Source organism: Apaloderma vittatum, unplaced genomic scaffold (genome assembly GCF_000703405.1).
Source record: "Apaloderma vittatum isolate BGI_N311 unplaced genomic scaffold, ASM70340v1 scaffold22839, whole genome shotgun sequence".
Lineage (NCBI taxonomy): Eukaryota > Metazoa > Chordata > Aves > Trogoniformes > Trogonidae > Apaloderma > Apaloderma vittatum.
The window spans coordinates 1-16,094 of record NW_009736137.1 but is presented as its reverse complement, the minus strand read 5'-3'; the positions used below and the strand labels follow the sequence as shown (position 1 = coordinate 16,094).

Genomic DNA, 16,094 nt, shown 5'->3' with positions numbered 1-16,094 from the left:
ATGGGAACAGCTTCTTCACAGCAAGAGTGCTCGCTGGAACACGTTCCTGAGAAGCGTCAGGGAATCTCGGTCCTGCAAGATGCTGGAAACTCAAGTGGACAGAGCCCCGAGCAGCCTTATCTGACTTCAGAACTGGCTCTGCTTTCTCTGGGGATTGTGCCAGGTCATCTCTAGAGGTCCCTTTAGTCTAAATGAAGCTGTGATTCTCAAGAGACTACGGAGGATTTAGGGTTTTGTAATGTAACCCGTCAGGTGCAGCTTAAAATGGTTTATGTGTTTACACATTTTTAACCCCTGTCTCTTTAAAGTCAGATACTTTGGAGCATCCTAACATGGTGTGGGAAGTGAAGACAAATCAAATGCCTAATGCAGTTCAGAAACTCCTTCTGGTAGTGGACAAGAGAGCTTCAGGGATGAACGAGTCACTGGAGTTGCTGAAGTGTAATGAAAACCTGCCCTCTTCTCCTGGATACGCGTCCTGTGATGAACACATGGAACTTGGTAAATTGACTTGTTCAGAAGAAGCCAAATTCTGAAGTTTGCCGTAGTTTTCCTGTAGTGAAATCACTGGAAGCTGACTGAATGAGTTAACTTATTTTTATCTAAAGTAGGGCAGCAAATATGACTGTGAATTGGGACATCTGAGTCTCTTATTTTGCAGTCAGTTTTCCCTTTAACCCATTTCCAGTTCTGACACACTGGCCTGTTGACTTAAATGTGTTCTTGAACTTGGCTACAAATTTCTGCCCCTAATCTCCAGAGGAGTTTTTCTTGGCACAAGAATAACAAACAGAAAGCTCAAGAGCTCCTCCTAAAGGGAAAAATACGCTGCTTTAGATCAGCTGCAAATAAGAGATTCTGGGCTAGGGGAACATTTAGCTTCAGCTCATATATATTGGAAAAAATAGTGTGCACATTAGAAAGTACTGATACAGTCAATGAGATATTGAAATGTTTAATTGAAGTCATGGAGTGATTAAGAATAATGATAGTTATGTGGGAGGATATAACACAGACTTCTTTTAGCAAGCTGGGCTCTCATGCTGTTCTTTATATAACATGTGAAATGTGTAGATTATTGATGGAATTCACTCCTGCCAGGCTGTATACGCAGCTTTCATGACTTCTGAGTTACTAATTACAATCCCCTGGTGGAAACATTTAGAACTTTTAACTTGTACAGCTCCAACGTTGATAATTTTTAGTGTCACACCTGCTAGGATGGATGGATTTTGTTGAATATTTTAGTCTCTTAGTGAAGCATGTTGCTACTTTTGCATAATTCTGCAGTACAGTTCTGTGTAAACTAGTCACTCTAGTAAAACTTTAAAACCAGAACTACATTTTTATTTTGTAACATAATGCTTTTCTTAAATTGCTTGTATGAACATGTAATAGACCAGAGATGCCATTCTTTCTGTGGTCCTTTTGTCAGTATTATGAATAGGGCTTGTGAAATATTGGTAATTGTGATACAAGAAAATAGAACTAGTTACTTCATTGTAGTTGCTTCTTATTTGCAAGATTTAGTGTCAGCTAGAATTTATCAAAGGTTGTAACTGTGCTAATTTGTGCACTTGTTTTTCAGATGATCTTCCTGAACTACAGGCTGTGCAGACAGATTCTACCCCACCTGCAGTTTTTCAGCTTGGTGCTGATGTTTCACATCAGGAATGTTCAAGGCCTTCATGGAACCAACATACCTCAAACAGCAATTCAGAAAGTGCTTATTCTTGTGAGAGTGAGGTGAACTGGTTGACAGAATTAGCGAATATAGCCACAAGTCCCCAGAGTCCTTTGATGCAGTGCTCTTTTTATAACAGGTACTGACGTTCATTTCAATTTTGAACTCTTTAAGAATTCTAACATTGTGTCTCCAGAAGCATTTCCTTCACTGCTCACCCTCTGACTTTGAACTGGAGTCCTATTTTTGATCTTTCTATGATCTTTCTATGTAGTAACTTTATTCTTCTGTGGAATATTGCACAGGATTCATTTCAGAGCCTGTGCAAAAGCTGCTTAATTGCCAGCCATGAGTGAGGTAGGTTGGTATAAGGACATTGCCAGGAATTGCTCTGGAATTATGGGCATTCATGTCATGTGAAGCAGGAGATGAAAAATGATGAATTTGTTATGTTAAATTTTTTATGCTGACTAGGTCTTTTTTTTAAAAGACCTAATTGGAAATCTAATGCAATGTGGTTTTATTGACACTGTATCAGATTTGCGATCTGTAAATTCCCTAAGGCTGTGAGAACCAGTGTGGGGTCTTAGAAATTTTTTCACCTTTTATTGTACAGCTTTTGGTCTTAGGTTTATAAGAAGAAAATTAAATGCATTAATATTAACAGTAATGCAGTTGGGATTTAGTGATTAGGAAAGAGATGTCCTTATGTGCTCTAAAAGTGGGGTACTCACTTCAAGATGTTTGTGAAAACTTCAGCATTGTGACAAGGAGATGCTGCTGTGGAGGTAGTGCTGTCATTTGGGTGGTATGTGGAAGCTGTGCGGGAGTTACGCTAAATACTCCCCTTGCCTGAGCGTGCACCCTTTAATCATCCAGTTTGAATATTGCTGTGTAGAAATCTGTTTGGTATTCAGCTCATGCAAACAGAAATATTTGTTAAATAAAAGCATTTTAGAGTAATGGTGGCTAAGTCTTGTGTTGTCTTAATCTGAGATATTTTAAAACAGGTTTTTCTGTTCTAGATCATCTCCTGTTCACATAATAGCTACAAGCAAAAGTTTACATTCCTATGCACGTCCACCACCAGGATCCTCAAAGAGTGATCCTAACTTCTCCAAGAATGATTTGGATGAAACACCAGTCAGACATGAAAGGGTGAGTTGTTCTGAAACATTTCTAAAATAAAGATGCATGAGTAATGGATTAAGCTTTTTGAAAAGAGAAGCTAGTTTAAAAAAAAATGGTCTGTTTAGTTCTAAAACTATTCCGATTTATGCTAGATTTGCTGTTACTTTTTACCAAACACAGCAGGCTTGTAGTGCTACGTCACGGAGTCCCCATTTTTGTGAAGAGACGATACTGTAAGAAAGCTCTGCTTCTCTTCTGCTTCTTTCTATAGCAAGCTTTAAAAAACTGAATTAACTTGTTTGCTGCCTTGGAAAGGAAATATGGAGCCATCTCCTTTCAGACACACAAAACCTGTCAGTCCTGCTTCTCCCTTACCTGTGTGTTAATTTATGCCTGAAACTTGTCTGTTAAAGACACTGAGTTTCTTCCAGTGATTTATCTAGAACCGACCTGGCCCTCCAGCTTTCCAGTAAATTGACCAGAGAGTAACCCGTGCTTTGAGTGGTTCTGTGGATGAGCAAGGAGTGATAGCTTGTAAAATGCTTGTACCTGGGCATAACGTAATCTGTAGGTGTGAAACGAATCTCGGAGGACAAAATCCAAAAATATCAGAATGGTGCATTCCAGTGAAAGGAGATGAAAATACCCAATTGATATTTACTGCATTCCTTGTATCTTTGTCTTCCTGTTACATTCCTATTAGTATGTAAGGCAAAATGGTGACACAGGTGCAAATTATGAAAACGTGTCTAAAGGCATAGAAGACCAGCCTTGAAATCTTCCGCAGCAAAATATGAACACCAGTTTGCTTTTTTTAATAGGCGAATAGTGAATCAGAATCTGGCATTTTCTGCATGTCATCACTTTCAGATGATGATGATTTAGGATGGTGCCATTCCTGGCCCTCGACTGTTTGGCATTGTTTTCTAAAAGGTAAAATAACATGTATAATTGAATAATTACTTGGTTTTTCTTGTTTTTTTGGTTTTGTTTTTGTAATAGGCTTCTTTACATAACACTAATCTTATTTTCTTCTTTTATTTGAAAAATATCTATCAGGCTCTCGTTTGTGCTTTCATAAAGGACGCAACAAAGAATGGCAGGATGTTGAAGATTTTGCAAGATCTGAAAGCAGTGGAAAGGAGGAAAATCTCACAGTGAGTCCTTACAAGGTAGCTGTTACTTGTAATGAATTCATTTCAGTTCCTGTAGCAAATATTTAGCTTCTTAGGTTATCCCTGTGCCTTCAATTACTGTTTCAGGAAGGCAAGTTTATACTGAGTTTATACTGAATTTGTCTAGAGGCGATCACTGTACTATTTGAGTATCTTGCTGTAAAGCAATTGCACAGAATTAATTTAGGGATGTTTTGAATGTTATATCGTCATTATTAATTGGTAACAAGAACACTTACAATGTTATTATTGCTTCATCTGAATGGATATGTGCCTGTAGTATACACAGGTGTATGCTTTTCTAGGGGGAAAAATTTTGAACTGTGTGTATATTTACAGGGCTATGGTTCTGATGGTTTGAAGTTGATTTCTCATGAAGAAAGCATTTCCTTTGGTGAGTCAGTGCTGAAGCTGACTTTTGATCCTGGCACAGTGGAAGATGGTTTGCTTACAGTGGAATGCAGGCTCGATCATCCTTTTTATGTTAAAAATAAAGGTATGAAATACTACATTTGGTTGCATAGTAAAATATTCTTAGGAAGTGGTTGCAGATTTTATTGGCATCCCATGTTGCTCAGGAAGTTGATAAAAGCAGTGTTGTAGAATCAGTTTACTGTGTTTGTAAAGAAATCATGAATTTGAGCAAACTGTAAAGCTATGAAGCTACAGAAATACTGCATAACTCTTAAGGAAATATTTGATCAAGTCTATAAATGGAGCTCAGGAAAGCAGAAAAATTGGGGGCAGAAAGGAAAGCTGTAAATAAGGGAAGCTTTTCTCACTTGCTAAGCATGGAACTTGTGATGATAAAAGTTGCCATGTTTCAATTACTTTTTTTTGCTAGAATGAGATTTTACTTGAGATAAACTATTTGCAGTAAGAATTCCCTGAGTAAGTGTTTCTGATTTTTCTTTTGGGTGAAAGAAATGACATTGGAACATTCTTATAAAGTGATATCATTTAGAGATATAGGATTGCTCCGGTTAAGAACTAGAGAGATTGTCTGGCCGTTTGTCTAATTTAACTCTTTACCACTTCAGGTTGGTCATCTTTTTATCCAAGCTTGACTGTGGTACAGCATGGCATTCCATGCTGTGAAATGCATCTTGGAGATCTGTGTCTACCTCCTGGACACCCTGATGCCATTAACTTTGATGATTCAGGTGTTTTTGATACATTTAAAAGGTAATTTTTGGATAAAGTGGCCTCAGTGGTTCTTGTATTTAATGAGTAGGCACCTTAAGTCTACAAGAATTTGAAACGATGCATAGAGCAAAAAGAGGATAATTTTGGTAATACAAGATAAATGAGAGGGAAAAATGGAAGACTGAATACTAGAAAAGCTGTGTAATCCTGTGCTCTGCTAAACTGCAAAGTAATACCTTGGAGTGCAATAACTTTTCAGTCCCTTTTTATGATAGTTTAAAGATAAAACAGTGTATGTATAAATTTTTCAGGCAAAGTGGGATGTTTGAAAAAAGTGGGATGTTTGAAGATCCTCGTACAGTTTCCCTGCAGTAGTGTGTGCCTGCGAGCTGTGAACTTGCGCTTCATAAAGTGGAAGACTGAATACTAGAAAAGCTGTGTAATCCTGTGCTCTGCTAAACTGCAAAGTAATACCTTGGAGTGCAATAACTTTTCAGTCCCTTTTTATGATAGTTTAAAGATAAAACAGTGTATGTATAAATTTTTCAGGCAAAGTGGGATATGTTTGAAAATCCTCGTACAGTTTCCCTGCAGTAGTGTGTTCTTGCGAGCTGTGAACTTGGGCTTCATAAACAGCTGTCTGTCTGAATTACCCGAGTAGTTTCTTCGTACCAAATGCATGTGCTCTGGCCTTAGAATACACTACTTTCATATTTTTTACATATATTCTGCTTTTTGTGATTCTTTTCTAGAGTATCAAACTTACTTAATTTCAGAGTTTGCTTAATTTTGAGGTTTGCCTTGCTTTGAGCAAGACGTTCAACCAGATAACCTTCAGGAGTCCTGTTCTTCTGAGATTCTAAGGAAACAGTACTACCCATAAAGATTTCTCCATGCTATTTTGAGATTTCTAAGTTTAGTAGAATCCATCTTCTCCTATGATGTTACCTCCTTTTTAGCTTCTCTTGTAAGTCCAGTTGCTTTTTGGTTTTTTTACAGTAGAAAAAGTGAATTTAAAATGCTGTTTGCAGTTTAAGCCCTAGGAGCTTTTGTACAGGCTGGCATAGAGAGGGAGTTATCGTCACTCATTTACTATCTGTTTTCTTTTCTTCTTCTTAACTCCTGTTCTGAACTGCGTATGTAGACAGCTCTTAGAATCATTACATTTAAATCTCGCTAAAGAAATTGGGCTTGTGGCTCTGTTTTTTTTGTAGCCCAGCAGAATACTGCCTTGACGCTTCAGATTTCTTGGCTCGCTCTGGGCAGAAAGGAGTAAATCACTGAGAAGCAGCAGCAGCAGCTGTGGTTAACAGGACAGAAGAATTAAAAAACAAAAGTCCTGCTGCTCTGTTATGGAAAGGGGATTATGACTAGGAAGGCTGCTGGATTGTTTGTAGAACAGAGACGTCCTGTGTCATTGTCTTGAGAACGTGCCTGCAAGGTTGTCGGCTTTGTCCCTTCTTTTTTGCTTTTTACATTTCTGCAAGATTTTGGAGAAAAACCCTTCAGGCTCCACCCTTGCTTTTGGTTGGGACCCACAGCACGGCACTTATCTTTGCAGAGCAGGGCTGGGCTACCACTCGCAGCATTCCCTTGCTAGTAGTTCTGGTTTGTATTTGAAGAAAAGCTCTTCAAAGCCCTTATTTTTGTGATAAACTATTTGCCATATTGAGCAGTGGGTGAGCAGAACCTTAGAGTTATATATATTTTCTATTTATTTTGTGGTGGTGACCTAGTGGTTTAGATTTCTGATGGAGTAGTGCATTTACAAGTGTGTTTCACCCATACACCATGCTAAAGACAATTCCCAGACTTATATGTGCACACCTGGAGATGATAAAAAACCAGTCTGTAGAATTAAACTTCTTCTGTAGTGGCTAGAGGTTAATTGTAGTTGTTGGGTCAACAGAAAATTACAACAGTTTATAATATTTGGAAGTCTAAACTGTGTGGAAACAGCTCAAGCTGTTGAAATGCCTTGAAAATATCGAGGGATGTCACATTTTTGTCACTAGAGGGCAGACGTTTGTCAGCTTTGAATCAAGTAGGCTGCAGTATCACTGGTCTTCAAACCAGTTTTTCATCTCAGTGGAAGGTTTGTGTATAAAGTAATATGGCTATAAAGTAATATGCCTATAGAAGTTATATGTACAGTAGTGTATACAGTATAATTTAATTTAATATAGTGGTTTCATATTTGTAATTACTGTGTATTTGCAAGTGAACTCAATACTTATTCTTCCCACATCAGTTGTCCTTTTCAGTACCTTTCATTCTCTGACCAGATTTGATTTATGGTAAGGACAGAAGCAGCTTGTTTCGAAAGGATGAAATTTGAAAACAGTATCTAATTCATTGCTGTACAGCTGAGGGACTGGTAGCACAAAGCACATCTTGCAAAGTTGCCGTCACATTGAAAAAACTATTAATTCATCTGCCAAAGTTTCAGATTTGGGTTTTTTTCCACACTGACATCTGCATCAAGCACAAATCATTCCATTACATAAAAGAGGCTAGAGTACTAGAAGTGTAGTAGAGATTAAGTTATTTAGGGATTTTACATGAAGATTACTCGATTGATTCATAATATGTCTTTTTTCTTGTAGTTACGATTTTACGCCAATGGATTCCTCTGCCGTGTATGTGCTCAGCAGCATGGCTCGCCAGCGTCGCGCTTCTCTGTCTTGCGGAGGCTCAAACAATCAAGATGCTGAGAGATCTGAGTGCAACAGTAAAAACTGTGCGTCTGCTGCACCATCGCAGCTTTCCTCCGGTTCTTTGTACAGCAAAGCTGGCAAAAGCCACAGCTCAGGGACTGCAAGTACTGTGAGTGCCACTTCTCCAAACAAGTGCAAAAGACCAATGAATGCCTTCATGCTTTTTGCCAAAAAATACAGAGTTGAGTATACTCAGATGTATCCAGGGAAGGACAACAGGTAATGGGATAAAACTGTAGTTTTGTTGTTATGGGTGGGCTGGCAGAACATCTGTGGGCCACAGCTAAATCTAAGTGGACTAAATTTTGCATTTGAAATAATGTGTGTGTGTGTGTGTGTGTGTTGTTTTAAGAACAAGTTTTGAAAGATGCTGACACAAGGCTTAATCTATGGGATGACATTAAATATTTGCATTACTCACTAAATTTGGCACAAGCTATTTTTGGCAAACTTACCTTCAAAGAAAGCAGTTGGGTAAAATAACGGACACATATATTTGTGCACAGTGCACAACAGTCTTTGTTTACACTGGTGAGAAATGTTTATGAGGAAAAAAGTACCAGGCTTTGTGCTTGTAATGAGAAAAGGGAATTTCTGGTTCTTCTGATTAAGTCTTGACATAATATTGCCAATTGTTGAGGGAATTTACTGTCATTTCTTCTTGGTGTGTATTGTACTGAATAATGGAGTACTGATCGTTAGGATATCGGAAAGATCTTACAACAATAAATTGCATATTTTGCTTGTCTTAAAGGCATTCAGCGATCTGCTGAGACTTGCAGGAAGAGTTGTGTGACAGAATGTCAGCTAGGAAATTTTATGACAGTTATATTTAATTTAAAATGCTGATTCTACTGAGGAGATCTTATGACTGGTTACATGTAGTACCTATTTCTGTACACTAGAGTTCGGTTTGCCACAGTTATTTTACTTCTCTTACGCATGTAAAGGGGCAGAACTTGAGGTATTCTGGGTTCAAGGTCAGTTCTGAGACAAAGTAGCTTAAGCCATGTCAACAAGATAGCAAGCTGTAAACAACCAGAACACAGGTGAACATTCAAGTGATACTTAAAAATACCTCAGGGCATAAGATGCTGCTTGAGAAGCACATCTTAGGGTAGCACTTGCTTCTTCTCTAGATATTTTCACAGTAGTTGGACTTGACTGTGCATTCAGAAACACCTGAGTGATTTGAGTAGTACACGTTCTGATGAAGAAAGCCATCAAAACGAGTAACAGCGTTTGTTCGTGCTGAACATAACTACTGAGTAAACTTGAAGCATTCTCAACTACTGTTTGACCATTTCTGTTGAACTGCAGTATAAGGCATTGCATCCTGCATGTGAGGCTGTTGCTGAAATGCTGTCAGGTATCTTACCAGCATTTTTAGAGGACCAAGGCAGTGTGTGGAGCACCGCGGAGTTCTGGTGAGGTGAAGGGCACCTACGGGAGTGGTGCAGTAGAGTCAGTTTTTTCTTACTTGTTTCTGATCAGGAGAACGAGGTCTCCGTTATGTCAGGAAATTTCTCTGTACACGTCTTTTTTCAGTCTCAGTGGTTCACTGCTAGAACTGTTTCCTTGGAGAAATGTCTTTTGTTTCTGCATTAGATTTTTCAAGCTTTTTGAGATGTACGGATCTGTGCTCACTTCCAGTGCCTCAGCGCAGTTTTTTTCTCTGGAGGTATAAAAGACATACATATTTTTGCATGTGAAGTAGGAAGATTTCGTAGTGCATTTGGAAATGCAATGGCTTTTTAGCAGACGTGCTCTCTCTCGGTCACTGGGTTCTTTCCTGGGGCCATGAGTGACCCAGTATAAACTGGTGACCAAAACCAGACAGGTTTCTGGTGCTGCTGATTTGCCCCTGGATACTGCCAAAACATGAAAAATCTTATAATGAAACTGGAGTGTTTTTACTTCTGGTGACAGACCAAAGACACTGGTTCTTAAGTTGTGTAGAAACCCAGGAATTCCACTGCCAGAGAGACAGGCTGTGCAAATGGATTTGATCTTGATGGGATCTGATTGCGGCTTGAGGAGTTTGCTCTGAGGAGCCACCCGAGCAGGTGACAGCAGGGGCTGACTGGCAGCACCCCCGCTGGGGTTCTTGCTGTGCTCTGCAGCTCCTGGAAGCCTGAGGTCCTGCAGAGTCTTGCAGGATTAAATTCCATTTTCTTGGTACGGTGCAGAAAATCCTTCAGAATCGCTGCCTGGATGCTGTGGGAACAGCTGATGACGCTCCACTCTCCTTGACTCTGTTACAGCCCATGAACAGCTTTGGTGCCAGCCGTGAACTTTTTAATATGATAAAAGTACTTGGCTGTACACACCTTGTTCTTGAAGCTGGTCGTGGAACTTTCGTCTCTGTCATCTGAACCCAAAGCGTCCCTACTCAGTAGTTTAGTAATTGTCATTGATAAAAGAGCTGCTGTTTAGAGGTTTTCATTCAGCTAAAGGATGGAGTTAAAGCTTTAACGGAATATTGATCCAACATTCGGGAGCGCAGCTAAGCAACATGATGTGGTAATATGGGGAAATATTGTCCAAAGACATCAAGTTCATAAAGAGGAGGCAAAACAAGTCATTCAGCTTCTGGAAATGATGATGGGTGTGTTTTAGAACAAACGGGTTTCCTTTGCATAGGCAGGGGAACGTAACCAGTATGTTCCACCCACTCGTGTTCTCCCCAGTGTGCGTTAAAGGTGGAGGAAGCTGCACGCGTCTGGTAAGTAGACGCGGTGGAGTTGCAGTTAATCAAATACTGGTTTGGCTGAGGTCATACTCGGATCATTGCCCTAATTAGTCGAGAACATATTTGCAGCAAATCTGTCATATGATCTTCTGGTACGAAAGTAGAGCAAAACAAATGTGAGTTACCATTTGGTGGTGGTTTTTTAACATCCCGATTTTGCTGGTTTCTGTGAGTTGCTGTGTATTCAAATGTACGCTCTTTGAAATGTTAGAATGTGCACTGACCCGTGCTCAGCCAACACAGAAGTCTCGGCTCTTTAGCTGTTACAAGAAGTATGAGAAGATAATCAGAAACATGATTGTTTAAAATTTTTTTTTTTAAAGATGCGATTGAATTCTTCTGGGTGTAATATTTTCACATTTAACTTCTGTCTTCGTTGAAATGCTGAGCTAAAAAAGAAAAAAATAAGGGCATTTCTTCACACCCTGTCCTGACCATACTGTAAACATTTATCTTGCAGAGCCATAAGTGTGATACTCGGTGACAGGTGGAAGAAAATGAAAAATGAAGAAAGACGGATGTACACACTAGAAGCCAAGGCCTTGGCGGAAGAACAGAAACGTTTAAATCCTGACTGTTGGAAACGAAAGCGAACAAATTCTGTAAGTTCGTGACACAGACTTTTTCATTATGCAGATAAATGTGTTCATGTGGCAGCTGCAGTGGGTTTTGTTCAGGATAAACTGCTGCCGCCTCCTTTCTGGGTAGCCCAAACCTTCATTTTACACCCCTGTGTTGTGAAAGCCGCTTTTGGGCAGTTGGCAGGAGACAGATCAGGAGAGGGTCTGTCTCCGAATATTTTATGAGAGGTCTGTCAGCTCTGTTGGAGGGGAAGTGAGTGTGCTTGTGAGATGCAGAGGAAGGGCACGCGACCTTTTGTTTGAAGTAACTGAATTTATAAGGTGGTACCTCGGTTACATCTGTCCATTCCCCTCAACTTTCACAAAATCTTTCTCTGTTGTCATTCTCCTTTTTCTTCAGTAAAAGCATTTTCTTTACTGTTTTCTATCTTTTTACTACTAGTTTATACCAGCATATATGAAGTTATTGAGTGGGGAAATTAATTTTTTTTCTGTTAATCTGTTTCACTTATTACTCTTTTAACTGTTAAATAAACAAATGGGTTTCCGCTTTGTAGAAGGCCATTAATTTAGAGTCTGCAGCAATGAATTAGTACGTGGTGTATGTATTAGGTAAGATAAGGGCTTTCTAGCTAACACATCCTATAAAGAGAACATCAAAAAAAGGAGATTTTGCCAATGTACATGTTGAACCAGAAGAGTAGGTTGGAAGGAAAGATCCACTGAGGTGCACAGAGTGCTGCCAGATCCTTGCATCAGCAGTTTTATGCCTGGGTAGGAACATCAAGTGTGCTCTGGACTTCACAGGTTTAAGATTTCATTCTCCAATTACCCCCTTTCCTTTCATGTGTAAATGAGGCTACTTTCTCAAGAGTATATGCAAGTGTTGCCTTAAGACTGAATAAGAAATGCTCCAACACTGAAGTTGCTGCCTATTGCTGTACATGCCCGGTGCTGAGCTTTCATCCCTTGTTGCAGAAGGTTTCACCAAATCCCAGCTGCTGGGAACAAGCTGTTCTTCTGTTCACTGTATTCTGTTCTAATCAACAGTGACAGCTTCTGTTAGGTCTCCTTGTGGGTTTAGTTAAAATACTACTATTTATTTATTCTGCTTCTACACTGCTGCAGTCTTGAGCGTTGGATGCTGAGGTCAAGGTCATGTCACGTGTGAGCTTCAGTGAACTCAGTGGGGATGTTTCTGTAGAAGTGAGAGGCACAGGGATGGGTTGGCCTTGGTAAGAGCGCTGCCTTTCTTACCCAGCCCCGTAGTCCGTTTCCTTAGGGTCTTCAGGCCAAGACACCAGTATCTGTAGAACCTGCTACCTCTGTGTCACGGCATGAGATACCTTTTTTAATTGTTTTATATCAGTGAACTAAGAATTTTGTTGGCAGCTTGGTTACTTTAGCAAGTAATGATGGTGGTCTCCAGGCTGCGACAATGAACTCTTCTTGGTGGTCTTTTGATGATCAGGGGATAAAGTCACCTGTTCCAGCCTTTCGTTCTCTTCTGAGTAACTGCCCAATGATTACAAGTACTTGTGGCTTTCGAAACAAGTGTTTGCTAGATTTAAGATTTTGTCCAGTTCCCCTCTGCTTGATGAGGAAATAACTGGTTTTCTCTTCTCTTCTCTTCTCTTCTCTTCCCTTTTCTCAGGGCTCACAACAGCATTAAGCCAGAATTTTCCTGTTAACTCTGTATTTACCAAATGGCTGTTGCTTTGATGGCAAGAAGATGCAAGATCAAGGTCTTACTTTTTGTTGTGACTTTGTGTGACCATAAAATACTGGCACCGCCAAGTTGGAAATGATCTAATATGAGTACAGATTTGCTTTTTACAATAGAACATAAGTAAGCTAAAACTATCAACATTGTAAACCAAATTGCCTTATTTTTTCTTCCAAACTTCATATATGTATCAGGTAATATAGGCTTGAAAATGGATATCCTGTGGTGCTAAAGTACTTTAGAAAGAGGCGAAGGAGACGTGTATAAATGTTTATTTTTAAAAGAAAAATGTACAAAAAGGGGAATTTTAAAATACGTAACAGCTGTTTATATACCTTGATTCTTATTGCTGATTAATATGTATTGCACAACCATATTATTGATTACGATGCTGGGGCCTGGGATTTTCTGAAACAGCAAAACGTATTATGAGCCTCGAGCTTCCCGGCCTGCCCGGACGCCAGCAAGTTCCCGGGACGTGGTGGAGGGCGAGCGTAGTGTAACGTAGCACGGGAGTTGCTGCTTGGGTTGCCATGTATGCCATTTGTAGGCACAAGGGAGATGTTTTTTGCACCAGCCGGCGCATGTGAGAGCTGTTATTTCTGGTCGAAACAATGGCCCGGGACAGGATGAAACTAATAAATAGCATTATCTCAAGAAAAAATGGTGCTGTCGATATCGTCACCATCATAGTTCTAACTCTGTGTTTTGTCTTTGCCACATATTCTACAATATTTTATTTTGCCATAAGACATCTTTATGGTGGGGGCAAACTTTGCACTTAACTATACGTGCAACACTTGCACTTTACTTTTTTTTTTTCCTCCAACTGTCTCAAATTAGACCAGCTGCATTAGGGTTACAATTGCTTCTGCTGTGAACTTCCACAGTCATGGCTTTTCATGTACTAAACAGCTGTGTGTTTGGGGTTTTTTTTAAGAATCACAACTGTAAATTTCAGTTTGACACGTCTACGTGATGTTGCCCCTAAGATTTTTGCACACTATATTCTTGTATATTATTTCAAATAAATTCATTAAAACTCGGTGTTGTGTATTTCATACAGTCCAGCAGACTGACTGACCATTGTCGACCCTGCAGAGGTGAGCCTCTTCTGTACGGAAGTCTTTTCATGACTCCCATGCAAAGTGTATTTTGCTGCTTTGCACTTGAGCAGCTGCTGAAGAATTTCAAATACTGAATTCAGGATTGGGTAGTCAATGTTCTTTATTGCGGTTTAAGTGAAAAAGAGAGTTGAAATCAATATAAATTACTTCAGCGCGAATAGCAGTGCAATAGAGATCATTTATGTTATTTATAAATAATATTTTTCCTTGTGTTAAAATTAGTGATTTTTAGATGGAAACTGATGATTCTAGCATTTCAAAAGGACGATTATCTGAATAAGGCTAAAATGTATCCAACTGTTTAAAACTGTACTTCTAGGAAAAGAGCTACTTCGTTATTTGAGACGGTCCGCAATTACACTGCAATATTAAGAGTGTGGTCTAATTTTACGCCTTTCTAAATTCAAAAGGAATGCTGAAGAATGATACATTTTTATTAGCTGTAGACTTAAGCACACAAAAATTGTATTATTTCCTTATGAGTGTTGTGTATAAATGAGTTTCTGTAATGCAAACGTAAAGCGAGACAACAGGAGTCTCACAGATGAAGTAAACACATTTCGCTGTAAAGCTTACGTATTTGGGAATAATATACGTCCACAGTAAGTATCTCAGGATGCGGCACCAAGGAGCTGTGATGCTGTCACTGACTGGCCCCTATTTCAAGAGAGTTGCCTACATACGTTCACTGCAGGGTCGCCATCGCTTTCTGCAGCAGCTGAATCATTATGGGATAGACAGGTGCAAACTCCTTTCCCTCTCTTGTTCTGACTGATTGGACATAAGCTTCCAGTGCGCCGCTAAAGAGAAAGAGAAAAAAAAAAAGTAGCTAAAACAAATAGTGTTACAAATACTGGACACTCAGGATCTGCAACTGAAATTAATTGACTTCTACAGCATTTTCCTCAGATGATTTTACACGTCTCTGTGGAAAGAAGGGGACCTTACAAAGCTCTACATAATGTTTCAGGATCTCCTTTCTTGCATGTTTGGAGAAGCGAAGAAGTTAACATTTAACTAAGCGGCAGCATGTTGCAGATGGCTTGAAATGACAGCTCTGACGCACAGACACAGGCACATTGCTGTACTGGTAACCTTTAGAAATGAAAAGAATAGACTCCAGCTGCTGCAGACGCTAAGAGTGCAACTTAGAGGATGAAAACTGGGACACTGGTGAACAACGGAGATGCCTTTAGGTGATTTCCTGGCTCAGTCTTTTGAACTGCTGCCGCCCTTTCGGAAATGCTGCACAGAGCCAGCGACACAGCGCGTCTCTGCGCTTGTACGTCTTTGCTGTCTGTTTCTTAGACATTGTCGTAGGATGTCACACACACAGGCACAAATGGAGACATCTCGAAGCTAAAAGGGGTAACTGTGATGACATACTTGTCTGTATGTAATTTAAGTTGCTTTACAACACCTTTCATCCGCCGATTCTAGCAAATCGTATTGTTGAATGACAGCATAGCTATAAAACAAAGACTTTGTACGCGCTGATCTGTTCAGATTTCAACTTAATTAATCGTTCGTTCAGTAGGCCAGGTTTTGTCATACTTAAAATATGGCTTGTAATTTGTTTCCTCTGCCTTTCCACTTTTTCATCTAATAGATCCAGTGATCTTGGGGCTTCCTTCTAAAACTCTCTGTTTATATTTCATTCCACTGGAGCTATTTAGAGCAATGGTGTGATGCTTCGGAAAACACATGAGCAAATAACAGCCGTTCCCTGCCCCCCTGCTTCTCCCCCACCCCAATTTCAAGTGGGGACTAAGAGAACTCTCGGTACTTGGCTGTTCCTGTTCTGGTTGGTGACATCTGCAGTGCCAATACAGGCTGTCACCACAGACCTGCCCAGCTGTGCCCAGGCACTGCCCCGCAGGGCAGCAGGTGCCACTGCTACTGCCCAGGCAGCAGAGCTGGAATTGTCCCTCTGGGTCACAGAGCAGGGAAGCGGTTCTGTGTTTTGTCTCCTGCATTCCTGTGGGACAGTTGGGCACATCGGCTCTGCCATGGAGGGCTCTGCTCATTTTTGGCAACATGGCAGCAACGTTCCCA

At 40.0% G+C, this 16,094-nt stretch overlaps 1 protein-coding gene across 1 annotated transcript; it reads left to right on the top strand.

Annotated features, from left to right (window-relative positions):
• Window positions 1-313: 313 nt before the first annotated feature.
• On the top strand, window positions 314-13,461 carry HBP1 (HMG-box transcription factor 1). The gene is made up of 10 exons (XM_009876865.1): window positions 314-501; window positions 1,589-1,823; window positions 2,710-2,842; window positions 3,637-3,748; window positions 3,875-3,987; window positions 4,330-4,486; window positions 5,031-5,175; window positions 7,743-8,072; window positions 11,066-11,207; window positions 12,841-13,461. The coding sequence occupies exons 1-10, from the start codon at window positions 333-335 to the stop codon at window positions 12,856-12,858; spliced, it is 1,554 nt and encodes a 517-aa protein (XP_009875167.1). The 5' UTR covers window positions 314-332; the 3' UTR covers window positions 12,859-13,461.
• Window positions 13,462-16,094: the final 2,633 nt, after the last annotated feature.

Excerpts from the sequence above, each read along its gene's own strand:
- HBP1 (XM_009876865.1), top strand. The coding sequence starts at position 333 with ATGGTGTGGGAAGTGAAGACAAATCAAATGCCTAATGCAGTTCAGAAA. Across the intron at positions 3,988-4,329 it reads TCACAGTGAGTCCTTACAAG|GGCTATGGTTCTGATGGTTT; the intron begins GTAGCTGTTACT and ends GTATATTTACAG. Across the intron at positions 5,176-7,742 it reads GTTTTTGATACATTTAAAAG|TTACGATTTTACGCCAATGG; the intron begins GTAATTTTTGGA and ends TTTTTCTTGTAG.